Raw genomic sequence first — 12,734 nt, 5'->3', positions numbered from 1 at the left:
CCTGTCTCGAGATTCTTCTGAACAGAGCTGGCAAGGAAATGAGAAAGGATCCTAATTAGGGGGCGATAACCCCACGGAGAAATTCAGATTTTTGCAGCAGGCCGTGTCCTTCCCACAAGCCCTGTGTGTTTGTCAGATGTTTATAGAGCCTTCATTAACAGAGAGCTCCCTTAGATAAGAGGCCTGAGTACAGCATCAAGGGCCAGATAAGAACAAGCGGAGGGCACTTCGGCGACGGCAGGCGGGTGAGAGCCTGTGAACTGGCCCGGGTGCGCGGTGCAGAGCGGTGGGCAGGACAATGCGGGCCGGCTCCTTCCCGGCTCCTCCCCGCACCCGCTAACACACCGCGGCTGCCGCACTCTCCGGAGCAGGGCTAGAGCATCCCAAGATGTGCCGCGGAGCGCTCTGGGTGGCCCTGCCTGTGCTCTCCCTGCTGGCCTGCTCCGCGCAGGGGAAGCCACTGGAGATCCGGGGGCGGGGGTCGGCTGGGGCAGATGCCCACCGCCTGCTAGGCGGGCCCGGAGGTGAGCGGGAGCGGGGCACCTTCGACCTGAGGATGTTCCTGGAGAACATGAAGGTGGATTTCCTGCGCAGCCTCAACCTGAGCGGGGTCCCTTCCCAGGATAAAACCCGAGCCGAGCCGCCGCAGTACATGATCGACCTGTACAACAGATACACCACCGACAAGACATCCACCCCCGCATCCAATATCGTGCGCAGCTTCAGCATGGAAGGTAGAGTCGGCTCCACCGGGGCGCCCCGGGGCGGGGTGGGGGAGTCAGTGGTCCAAGGCTGCGCTGCCCAGTATGGCGGCCACTGGACACATGGGACTTTACGTTTCAATTTAAATTAATTTAAATGAAATAAAATTAATAATTTAGTTTCACTAGCTTGGCTGCAAGTGCTCAGCGATCATGCATGACTATGGCTACCCTATAGGACAGTGGAGATTATAGAACAGTTCCATCATTGCAGAAAGTTCTACTGGACAGCTCTGCTCTAGAAGATTCTCCCTCCCTGAGCCCAGAGCCACATTTAACACAGTAGGTGCTGAAGGAATGCCAGTTCCCTTCCTTCCATCCCTTCCCTACCTCCCCCTTCCCATACTGTCCCCTTCCTACTTAGACACAGACAACTTATTTAGCCTCCAACTAACTGGTATATTTTTAAACACCGAAGGAATGTCTATTTCTCTCTCATCAGAAGGTGTTTAAAATTCAGATAAATTCCTCCGAGAGAGAAGCATTAACAACAAGAAGAAGTTGTCCGAGGACAACTTAATTATTTTCTAAATATAAATTAATTTCACTGATTTAGGAGGACTAGAAGATAACGAATGTCAGCTTAGGGCTTATGTCCACAAATTCACACAATGTAGGTGACATGATCTTGTGAGCAGGGAAGCCAAGGCTTGCAGACTCTGAGGGAACTTGCCCAGTTCACATGTTAGTTACGCAGCTGGATTCTGACCCAGGCCCACCTGTCTGCACAGCTCACTTTCCCTACAGCTGCAGCCTGTCTCTAACCAGCCAGGCACTCAGGGCTTCATCCCTCCTGGGCTTGAGACCTGCAGACTCTTAACAGGTACACGCCCTAGCTAAAGGATGCTGTGGTCATGCTGCGTGCCCGGCAAGGCTGTATTTTCTGATGGCCCAAAAGAAGAAGAAAATTCCGGATTTTATGTGAACTTGCCTGGTTTCTAAAACACTGACTTAATTTTTTTAAAATGAAGTCTGCAGGGCGTAATTTTTTGTTTTTTAATGTGGTCTGCAGGTCATACAGATACTGCCAGTGTCTCACTATGCCCATGGGGCGTGTCTGTAACCTCTGCTTTAGGGAAAGTCCAGGCTTCTTTGGCTGGACCTAATCACCAAATCCTGTAGTCTGGGAGTCCAGCATTCACAGCCATCTCAGTGACCCCTCCCCACTCCCCCCATCATTGTCCATGTCCTGGAAACAAGTGCTCTGATCTGATCCCAGCCCTGCCTGTGGCCAGTACTTCTGTGAAGGCCAATTATGCTTCCCTTCACAGATGGCCTGAGTACGGCTCAGAGGGGGAGGGTACTTGTTCTCTACGTGTCTGATGCAGTCCCAGGGGCATCTTCTAGGTGTGCCACAGTAAGAGCACAGCAGGTGGTTAATGCACTGCTCATGGACCCCACTCATGACTCACATATGCCACGGTGGCTCACGACATGCTGCAGGAGCTAGACTGACACATCCATGCTGTGTGAGGGGACACAGAGAGCTGTGTGAAAGGCCACGTGCTTGGGGGTGGGGGAGCTGTGCCCAAGTAGGGAAGACGGTCTTAGGAGGACACAGAAGTACTGATTGAGCATCTGCTGTGAACCAGGGACAGTGTTGGGTAAGTTCCATGTGACTTCTTGTTGAAGGCTCACACCAACACTGGGAGGTTGGTAGGATGAGTCCCATTCTACAGATGAGGAAACTGAGGCCTAGAGAGACTCAGGACTTCTCCAAGGTCACAAGTCTAGAAGGGAGAGAGTCAGATTGGCACTTCAGTCTGTCAGATACTGCCGGGTTTCACGACAGCACACAGTATCCCCTCATGTTGGCACATAGTAGGTGCTCAAAAAACACAACTTCTCTTCCCTCTTTGCGACCAGGCCATGGTATAATAGAGATGTGCTAATGGCCGGGTGTCAGCAAGGGGAGTAGGAAAGTGAAACAGTTGTGCGGCTAAAAGGCAAGGCCTATGTATGCCTAACATGACCAAGCCGTTGAGGTTAATATATTTTTCCCTCAAACATTAAAAAAAAATCATCCACTTTCATTTTGCTCAGAAGTTACAATTCTGAATGGTTTTTTACACCATTTAGATGCTGAGATTTTTAGCATTGCCATAATGTTGGAATTTTACCATCCCCTCGCATGATCTTTCCTTTAAAATCATACACTCAGGATCTGCACTCTGAGGCTGACAGTGTGCTTTTCTGTTTTGTTTATTTGATTCTTTTTTTTTTATAAAGTGAGGATCGTTATATATGCATTTTGGTTGCATACATAGGGTGTATGCACTTTGGCGGTTAAACACCCTAAGTCCCAGTCTCCACGTCTGTAAAAGTGGAATAATAATTAGATCTTCTGGGGGTCAGTGTGAAGAGAAAAGTGAAATATAATATGCAAAGCTCCTGGTGCAAAGCTGGGCACGTAGTAAATGCTCAATAAACAGCTGGAGCTGTCAATTTCAATGCGATGCATCTCCTGCCTCTGTTTTTCTTTGGAAGATGCCAAATGTACATTTTAAAATATCCTTCTAGGGCTTCCCTGGTGGCGCAGTGGTTAAGAGTCCGCCTGCCGATGCAGGGGACACGTGTTCGTGCCCCGGTCCGGGAAGATTCCACATGCCGTGGAGCGGCTGCGCCCGTGAGCCATGGCCGCTGGGCCTGTGCGTCCGGAGCCTGTGCTCTGCAACGGGAGAAGTCACAACAGTGAGAGGCCCGTGTACCGCAAAAAATAAAAATAAAAAAAGCTTTTAAATAAAATAAAATACCCTTCTACATTAAGGGCTTAAGTGAAAACAAACAGACTTGATAGAGATAGACAGTGTCATGCCAGATGCCCTTTCATCTAAACCATGAGTCTCAGCCCTGGTGTCATGAAAACAGACTCTCCCAGCAGATGACTGTCACCGTGTGTATTTGCATTTCAGATGCCATCTCTATAGCCGCCACAGAAGACTTCCCTTTCCAGAAACACATCTTGCTCTTCAACATCTCCATTCCCAGGCATGAGCAGATCACCAGGGCCGAGCTCCGACTCTACCTCTCCTGTCAAAGTCACGTGGACTCCTCTCACGAGCTGAAAGGAAACATGGTCATTTATGATGTTCTGGATGGAGCCAATGCCTGGGATGCTTCTGGGGGAACAAAGACCTTCCTGGTGTCTCAGGATATCCGGGACGAGGGCTGGGAGAACTTTGAGGTGTCCAGTGCTGTGAAGAGGTGGGTCCGAGCAGACCCCACTAAGAGCAAAAACAAACTGGAAGTGACAGTGGAGAGTCACAGGAAGGGCTGTGACAAGCTGGATATCAGTGTCCCCCCCAGCTCCAAAAACCTGCCATTCTTTGTCGTCTTCTCCAATGACCGCAGCAATGGCACCAAGGAGACTAGGCTGGAGCTCAGGGAGATGATCGGCCACGAGCAGGAGAGTGTGCTCAAGAAGCTGTTCAAGAACGGCCTGATGGAGGCGGGTGAGAACAAGGACGACGACGAGGAGGATGTGCAAAGCCACACGGCTGTGAGCTCGTCTTCGGCCAGGCGGAAGAGGAGTGCCGGTGCCAACAACCACTGTCAGAAGACCTCCCTGCGGGTGAACTTCGAGGACATCGGCTGGGACAGCTGGATCATTGCGCCCAAGGAGTACGATGCCTTTGAATGTAAAGGCGGCTGCTTCTTCCCCCTCGCTGACGATGTGACCCCGACGAAACACGCCATCGTGCAGACCCTGGTGCATCTCAAGTTCCCCATGAAGGTGGGCAAGGCCTGCTGTGTGCCCACCAAACTGAGCCCCATCTCCATCCTCTACAAGGATGACATGGGGGTCCCCACCCTCAAGTACCACTACGAAGGGATGAGCGTGGCCGAGTGTGGGTGCAGGTAGTGCTGGCCCGTGGGTGGGGGAGGCAGGGTGGAGGGGGCTCCTAGTGAGAGGTCCTGTGTCCTGCTGGGCATGACAGAGACTAAGTCCACCTGGGTGGCAGCCTGGAGAAGGAAGGGGAGCCACCAGGTCCTTGTGGTAAAGACCTGCTCTCCCTCTCACGGCCCACCCCAAGCACACACCACTGGGTTGAACTGCAGGGGAGGGGATGCCGACGGGCAATGGGGGTTTGGGGAGAAGAGGAAAGCCTGGAAGTGTTGCTGGGGTGGAAGGGGAGATGAAGAAAAGGGGACAAGAGAATAATTATCCAGAGTCAGCAGAAAACTGAGCGAAAACGAGGCCAAAGAGTATAGACGGGAGATGCACAGAGATTAATGGAAATTAAAGGACGTGAGAGGCATGGGGTTTATTCCAATAACCTCAGGGAGTGAAGGGGAAAGGAATGGGCTGTGTGCGCCACACCCACTCCACGTTATTCCCACAACCTGTGAGATGGGCGTCGTGACTCCCAATTCACACACTCGGAAGCCAAAACTCGGGCAGTTCAAGTAGCAACAGTCAATGGCATGATTCCAACCCACGGGTCTCCATAGGTCTGTTGATCACCGAAGCCCGGGACCTCCCCAAGTATCCCACCAAGGTTTAGCAGGTCGCCTGGTAGCTGAGGAAAATTAGACTTTGGTGGCTGGGGAGTGCCCAGTGGTGGCGGGGCAAACGGAACTGAGGCCGGCCAGTACCCAGCAGGATGACTGGGCTGCTTGTCACATCCAGGGCATGTTTCGACTGCTCCGCGCCTGTGCTGATTCAGTGTCCAAGTGCTTTTTAAGATGACCCCTAAGTCACTGAAAACTATCCCCTAAAGCAACTGCGGGATGGAGAGAGGCAGGACGGAAGCCCTCAGGTTGCAGTGAACGCTGCTGGCTGGAGGTACTTTGACCTGCTGGTTCATACAGGGTCACTCTCCGCCATGGACTCAAACCGCAAGATGGTTTGGAAGGGGGTGCACAGTTAACCCTGAGGGATGGGGCAGCCCATGGCCTGTGTCTCTGCAGTTACTTAGCACCACCAGTTCACCAGCATCACACACCATGGGCTCCCCTCCCACAAGGACTTGGTGGATGACAAGACCTGGATTTGAATTTGTTGGAATAAATGCGCTCTTGCTTCGGTATTTGCAACATCCCTATTCTTACTCCATGTACTCAGGTGAAGACACCCAGTCCTCCTGGGTGAGGGCTCCTGGCCACTGGCGAACTCAGGCCCTTATTGGCCGCATTGGCTATGGCTGTACTCGCTGGCTTTCCTGAGCAATGTGTGTCCAGCCCTGGTCCTGGGCTTGGGCCTTGGGACCAGGCTCCTTCCCCACTGACCACAAAAGAGGACCTCTGATTCTTGAGGTCACACATGGAATGGGGTGGACCAGGAAGTTCTGACCGCTGACCAGAGCAGAGCCTATAGGAGGCCTGGAGAGACCTGGGCCATTCCCACTGGTTGAAGTTCCCAGAATATTTTTTTTTAATGGTTTGTGTTAAATGTTTACATGGAACCAAAGAACAGCTTTAACACAAAAATGCAATAAAAACATTATTGTTTAATTACTGGAGTTACAGAAAATGCTAATTCCTGGTACAACAATGTTGCTCAATTGTAAGGAGGGATGACAGACGTCTTTTAGTCCCGGTGGTGTATTTCTGTGTCTGCATCAAATTTTCACTTGGAAATAAACTCAGAGTCTAATCTGTGGCCTTTCTGGAGTGTGAGGCCTGGGCCTGATGGTCCCCTAGCCCCACACCCCGCCCACCGCGCCCCTTCAGGCCCTTCTTTCCCTGGGGGGAAGTGGAAAGGAGAGCCACGGAGAGGAGTAGACACCTGTGGGCGGTGTCTCTGCAGGTTGGGGGGAATGGGCGCGTCTGTGTAAGAGCCCGTGTGTGGGTATGCGGGCCTGGGTGTGAGCAGGTGTGAAGTGGATACTTGCAAGTGGACAATGACCGTCAGCCCCATGCCTTCCTTGACCTCCCCACACGTCAGGGGCCGGAGGCTGGGCTCTGTCAGAGAGACACATCCGGCCGTAAATCCTGTCTGCCCGGTGTCCTGGGGCCCGCACAACCCTTCCAGCCTCTGCTCCCTCTACATCCCTGCTCAGACGCCCAGCTCCAGCCAGATATACTCAAGGCCACCCACTGTTCTCAGCCCTCAGGTGACTGCTGTGGCCGCCCTGCCCCCAGCTCTGCAGCCCAAGTCCACCTTCCATGAAGGCCCAGCTCTAGTGCTGCCCACACACACCCCTTGGCCCCACTCTTGATGCTCCAATTCTGAACTTCTTGGCTCTAAGGGACATTACAGTGCTCTTGTCTCCTGGTTGCCGTTGGCCTGGTGTGGGGTCCTACTGACCTCTTATCTTGAGCCTTCTGGGGCACCGAGTCCTCTGGGGACAAGGCCCAAGGGCCTCTGGCCTCAGTCACTCCCTGGAGGGCTGATGTGGGTTGTGGCTCAGGACAAAGTGATTAGGATGGATGTGCTGGGACAGAACTTGCAAGGAGATCCTGAGAAATGCCCTCTGCCTTCCATTTCACTGTGTTCTTTCCACCAGACGCTCCAAAGCTTGTCCAGCCCCAGCCAGAGAATGAAATCCAACAGTCCCATCCTCTGGACACTCTGTTACACGGCCAATCAGCCCTAATGACTAATGACTAATGACTGCCACAGTCAGTGCTGCATTTGTAGTGTGTCCTGAAGCATTCTCATTTTTACCCTCTCAGGGTGATGATCACGGATATGAAGTGGCAGTCCCACAGGGCCGCTTGGTGTCATGTTCTGCTCTTGCCATCTCGAAATTCATAACAAATTTTAAACAAGGGATCCACATTTTCGTTCTGTGCCTGGCCCCGCAAACGATGCAGCTGGTTCTAGATGCTTGTGTGGGGGTGGCATCTTGCTTTCCCGAGTCCCAGGGACACTCTGGAGGCTGCTTCAGGCCCAGACACTGACAAGATCCTGTAGAACAGGGTGTTGGAGCGTGGCTGCTGAGAGCTTCCCCGGGGTCTGAGTGAAAGGACCAGCCCGGCCCCTCCTCCCTGGCCCACGCCGAGGGGGCCCAGGGGCGTCTCTGGTCTGTGATCAAAGGCAGCAACACTGTTTGGCTCTCAAAGGCTGGTGCATTCCATCTATATGTCAGCTCCCATGGGAGCAGCCTGATACAAAGGGGGTCCCACTTTTCCCAGATGCGCCTTAAAGAGGAAGCCAGAGACTATACACTAGACAGGCAGCACTGGTGGCACACAGATGGCTTCTGTGAGACCAGACTGAAGAAACCTTTTGGAACTTCTTTCCTTTTCACATCAGATCATCTAACTCAGGTAGAAATCTCACACCGTTGTCTCAGCTTCCCTGACACCTCTCACTAGGACGAGCACCCCTCCCCGAGGGAACCCTTTTCATCAGCAGACGACTCCGGTCCTCAGAAAGATATCCCTGGGCCTGCAGCAAACAGTTGCTCCTCTGCGGCTCTCTCCCGTGAGCTTCTGTTCTGGATGAGGGCTCCCTTCCTCCCAGAGAGCCTGACACCCGAGCTGTCTTGATGGGGGCTAAGGAGCTGGACAGTGAACACGTGAGCTTCGTGGCCCTCTCAGGACCCCAGTATCACACTTGCATTCGGGAGGCCATTTGGAGCCGCACCTCCAGTGCTTTCCAGGTCATCCACATCAGTGCCCAACTGTCCTTCCTTCGCCTGGACCATGTTCCTACTGGGCAGTGCTTGGCCGACTTCTTCCTCTGGCTCAGTGACCATCGCCCTGATTTGCCTGGGATGGTCCTGGTTAACATGTGTGGTCCATGTATAATTGAAATTAGGGCCTCTGTTTGGGTGACAGGTTATATGGTGTCCATAGTCAGGGACAGCTCAGGGGCCGATAGCAGAGGACAGTTGGGAACAGCAGAGTGGCTGGAAGAGCACTGGGTGTGGGGTTGCCTGGCCTGGGCTCAGGTCCTGACCAGGTCACTCACTGGTTCATGGTCACATCAATGGTCACTGAGTCTTGAGGTCCTTGCTTATCACCCCCAAAATGACATGCAAATGCTTCCCGGGTACTTTGGAAAAGTTCATGTAGGTTCTTGTTTCTCTTTCTGAGTAATATTTGGAAAAACGTTAGAGCTACATTATTACCTTTTATTACACTCTTTCACTCTGAATCTTCATTTCTTTTCTCATTATCTTTTTTTATTTCCCTCCTCTTCATTTTTTCCCATTCTCTCGCAATATCTTCGGCCTTCCTACCTGTACCTGGGCTGGAAGCAAGAGTCACCTCTGCCTACATGTGCCCTCTCCATGCACATGCACCAGAGGTCCTCCATGTGCTGGGCACCCAAACCTGAAATGTAGCCAGACATCTGGGAACTGCAAAGACAACTCTCTACTTCCTTGATTTGCCTGGACCCAGGGGTCTCATGGAGAAAATCTTGATGCCTCTTAATTATTGGGGTTCATACATATACAGACGTGTCTGATAAACCTGGAGAAAGAAATGCAAGAAGAACGGCTAAGTCATGGGGGAAAAGTGAGGTCAGCATCTGAAACGCAGGCCCTGCTCACCAGCAATGTACCGATGACCCCAGACACAGGGTGAGGCCACCCCAGGCAACACAACTGGACAGAGAGGACTACAGGTACACCAGGCCAAAGAGCACCATTGAGAGGGAAAGCTGGAAGAACTCTAGTATGAGGGGTGCTAGCTCCCTGGTCTTCCAGAAAAGAGCTGGCACAAGAAAAGGGAGACTTTTCTTAGTGCCTGGAGAGAGAGAAAGAGAAAGAGGGGAGAGGGAGAGAGAAAGAGAGAGAGAGAGGAATGAACAGGAGAGAGCAGGAGATGGCCCTCCTGGAGGGTAGATGCTCAAGGGACATCAAAGGTTGAGGACAGCTGAGCCCAGTGGCCTGAGCAGAGCCCCAGGCCTTCCAGGGTCTGCCCCATGACCTGTTCCAAGGCCTCCTGGTGGACCTGCTCTTAGATTTCCAAGGTTGTGTTCCATTCACCATTCCCACCACTCCCATCTTATCTGTCTTATTCTGTGGATTCCCATGGGATGGGGGGAGATGTTCTGGGTTCAGGCTTCACATCAGCATCCAGCAGACTATCTTCCCTGGAGTCACAGAGACATGGCATTGCTGGGGTTACTAAAGCCATAGGGGATCTAGGCCCTACTCATGTCCCCAACCCCGCCTCTCACCACAAGTCCATGCCTGGGGTTTCGACACAGAGAGAGGAACCAAAGCCCAGGTAAGGGAGGATGGCAATGTCCTCCCTTCCTTCGGCCAATCCACTGCTCCTCAGCTCTGTGATCTTGGGCATGTTCTGTAACCTCCCCAAGCCCCAGCTTCCTCACCCATAAAATAGGAGGAAGGATGGTTTAGGAGAAATCACCTTAGAAGCAGGATGTGAACAAGACTTATGAATGAAGGCATCACCCATGAACAAATATTTACTGTACTAGACCTTGCAGACTTGGGGCAGCAGGAAACCTACTTGACCCTTGTTTACTATTCTTATGGTTTTATGTCTCTGGTAAAAATGACTGCTTAGGCATAAATTCTCTCCAGATTTAATTTAAAATAAAACTCAGGGCTTCCCTGGTGGCGCAGTGGTTGAGAGTCTGCCTGCCTATGCAGGGGACATGGGTTCGTGCCCCGGTCCGGGAAGATCCCACGTGCCGCGGAGCGACTGGGCCCGTGAGCCATGGCCGCTGAGCCTGCGCGTCCGGAGCCTGTGCTCCGCAACGGGAGAGGCCACAACAGTGAGAGGCCCGCGTACCGCAAAAAGAATAAAATAAAATAAAATGAAATAAAAAATAAATCTCATTTATTTGTAAAAAGCATGCGTTCCCAGAACCTCTTTAGGCCCTGCACTCCTGTGCTTCGTCTTTAGGCTGGTTCTGGCCACAACTTTCATTGTCTGTAAACTTGAATTTCTGTCCTCACTGCACAGAATATGTTTGATGCAGGGAAGAGTCAAGGCAGCCACGCGCTTCATAGAGGTTTACCCCCTGCAGAGAAAGCATGTGGGTGATGTTCCCACTGCCCTTAGGACCTTGGTCACTACTCAGAGCGCCAGACACACCTCAGAACTGATCCCAGTTCAAAGCACCACCCCCGCCCCGCCCCGCCCGGCTCATTGTCTGGCACACAGCGGCCCCTGGAGGTGCCAGTGGGAGCTGCACCCACTGTTACCCTAGGTCTCTTCTGCATCAGACAAATGATGTTATCTGGGGGCTCTGAACACTTCTTATGTGAGTGATTAACAGCTGGAATGATCTTTATTCTGGGACTTCAGTTATTGTTTTCCTTTCGTGGCACAAAACTGTAAACATGCTTTGTTGGGAAGTGGGAACAAGGAATAAACAGAACCAGCCCTTCCTTGCCTAGAGCAGTAATTCTTAGCTCTTCAAATAATTAAAATAATATCGATTCTACATGAACTGTCCCATAAAATAGAAAAACTTAAGGAATAGGAAGAGAAAAAATCCTTTCCAACTCATTTTATGAGGTCAGAACTACCTTGAAAGCAAAGCCAAAAGAAAAGACTACATATGGATATCCCTCATGAGCATGCAAAAATCCTCAAAAAAACACCAGAAAATTGAATCCAACAACATATAATAGGATAATACATAATGACCAAGAGAAATTTATCGCACAAATGAGACTGGTTAAATATTAGAAAACCAATCAGTGTAATCAATCATATTAACAAACTAAAGAGGAAAAAACATGATCATCTCAAAAGATGCATTTACAATATTTAACATCTGTTCATGATTTTCTTTTTAATTCTTAAGTACTAGGAATATAAGAGAATTTTCTTAAACTGATAAAGAGCATCTAGCAAAAAAAAACAAGAAACAAATATACAGTTAACATCACACTGATGATGAAAGACTGAATTGTTTCCCCCTAAGATCAGGATCAAGACCCCAGAGGTCCTAAGGAGTACAGTAAGGCAAGGATAAGAAATGAAGTCTGTAGATGGGAGAGAAAGAAATACAATATGAATACCCCTCTAGAAAACTCTAAGGAATCTATTAAAAACATAGTGGATGAATAAATGAGTTTAACAAGGTTGCAGGATATAAGATTAATATACAATGAATAACTAGAAATTAAAATTGTAAGAAAAACATATCATTTGCAATAGCACCTGAAAATAATGAGAAATACTTAAGTATAAAACTAACAAAATACTGAATGGGAGAAAATATTTGCAAATGAAGCAACTGACAAAGGATTAATCTCCAAAATTTATAAGCAGCTCATGCAGCTCAATATCAAAAAAACAAACAACCAAATCCAAAAATGGGCAGAAGACCTAAATAGACATTTCTCCAAAGAAGATATACAGATTGCCAACAAATACATGAAAGAATGCTCAACATCATTAATCATCAGAGAAATGCAAATCAAAACTACAATGAGATATCATCTCACACCAGTCAGAATGGCCATCATCAAAAAATCTACAAATAATAAATGCTAGAGAGGGTGTGGAGCAAAGGGAACCCTCTTGCACTGCTGGTGGGAATGTAAATTGATACAGCCACTATGGAGAACAGTATGGAGGTTCCTTAAAAAACTAAAAATAGAGCTACCATACGACCCAGCAATCCCACTACTGGGCATATACCCTGAGAAAACCATAATTCAAAAAGAGTCATGTACCAAAATGTTCATTGCAGCTCTGTTTACAATAGCCAGGACATGGAAGCAACCTAAGTGTCCATCATCGGATGAATGGATAAAGAAGATGTGGCACATATATACAACGGAATATTACTCAGCCATAAAAAGAAATGAAATTGAGTTATTTGTAGTGAGATGGATGGACTTAGAGTCTGTCATACAGAGTGAAGTAAGTCAGAAAGAGAAAAACAAATACCGTATGCTAACACATATATATGGAATCTAAAAAAAAACAAAAAACAAAATGGTCATGAAGAACCTAGGGGCAGGATGGGAATAAAGACGCAGACCTACTAGAGAATGGACTTGAGGACACGGGGAAGGGGAACGGTAAGCTGGGACGAAGTGAGAGAGTGGCATGGACATATATATACTACCAAATGTAGAATAG

General features: G+C 49.8%; 1 protein-coding gene across 1 annotated transcript; it reads left to right on the top strand.

Annotated features, from left to right (window-relative positions):
- The first annotated feature begins 326 nt into the window (after positions 1-326).
- Positions 327-4,866, top strand: GDF2 (growth differentiation factor 2). The gene is made up of 2 exons (XM_004286498.3): positions 327-734; positions 3,674-4,866. The coding sequence occupies exons 1-2, from the start codon at positions 389-391 to the stop codon at positions 4,621-4,623; spliced, it is 1,296 nt and encodes a 431-aa protein (XP_004286546.1). The 5' UTR covers positions 327-388; the 3' UTR covers positions 4,624-4,866.
- The last annotated feature ends 7,868 nt before the right edge of the window (positions 4,867-12,734 follow it).

This window comes from Orcinus orca, chromosome 14 (assembly GCF_937001465.1).
Source record: "Orcinus orca chromosome 14, mOrcOrc1.1, whole genome shotgun sequence".
NCBI classification, from domain to species: Eukaryota; Metazoa; Chordata; class Mammalia; order Artiodactyla; family Delphinidae; genus Orcinus; species Orcinus orca.
Note: the sequence above shows the minus strand (reverse complement) of the source record. Positions and strands in the feature narration are given on the sequence as shown.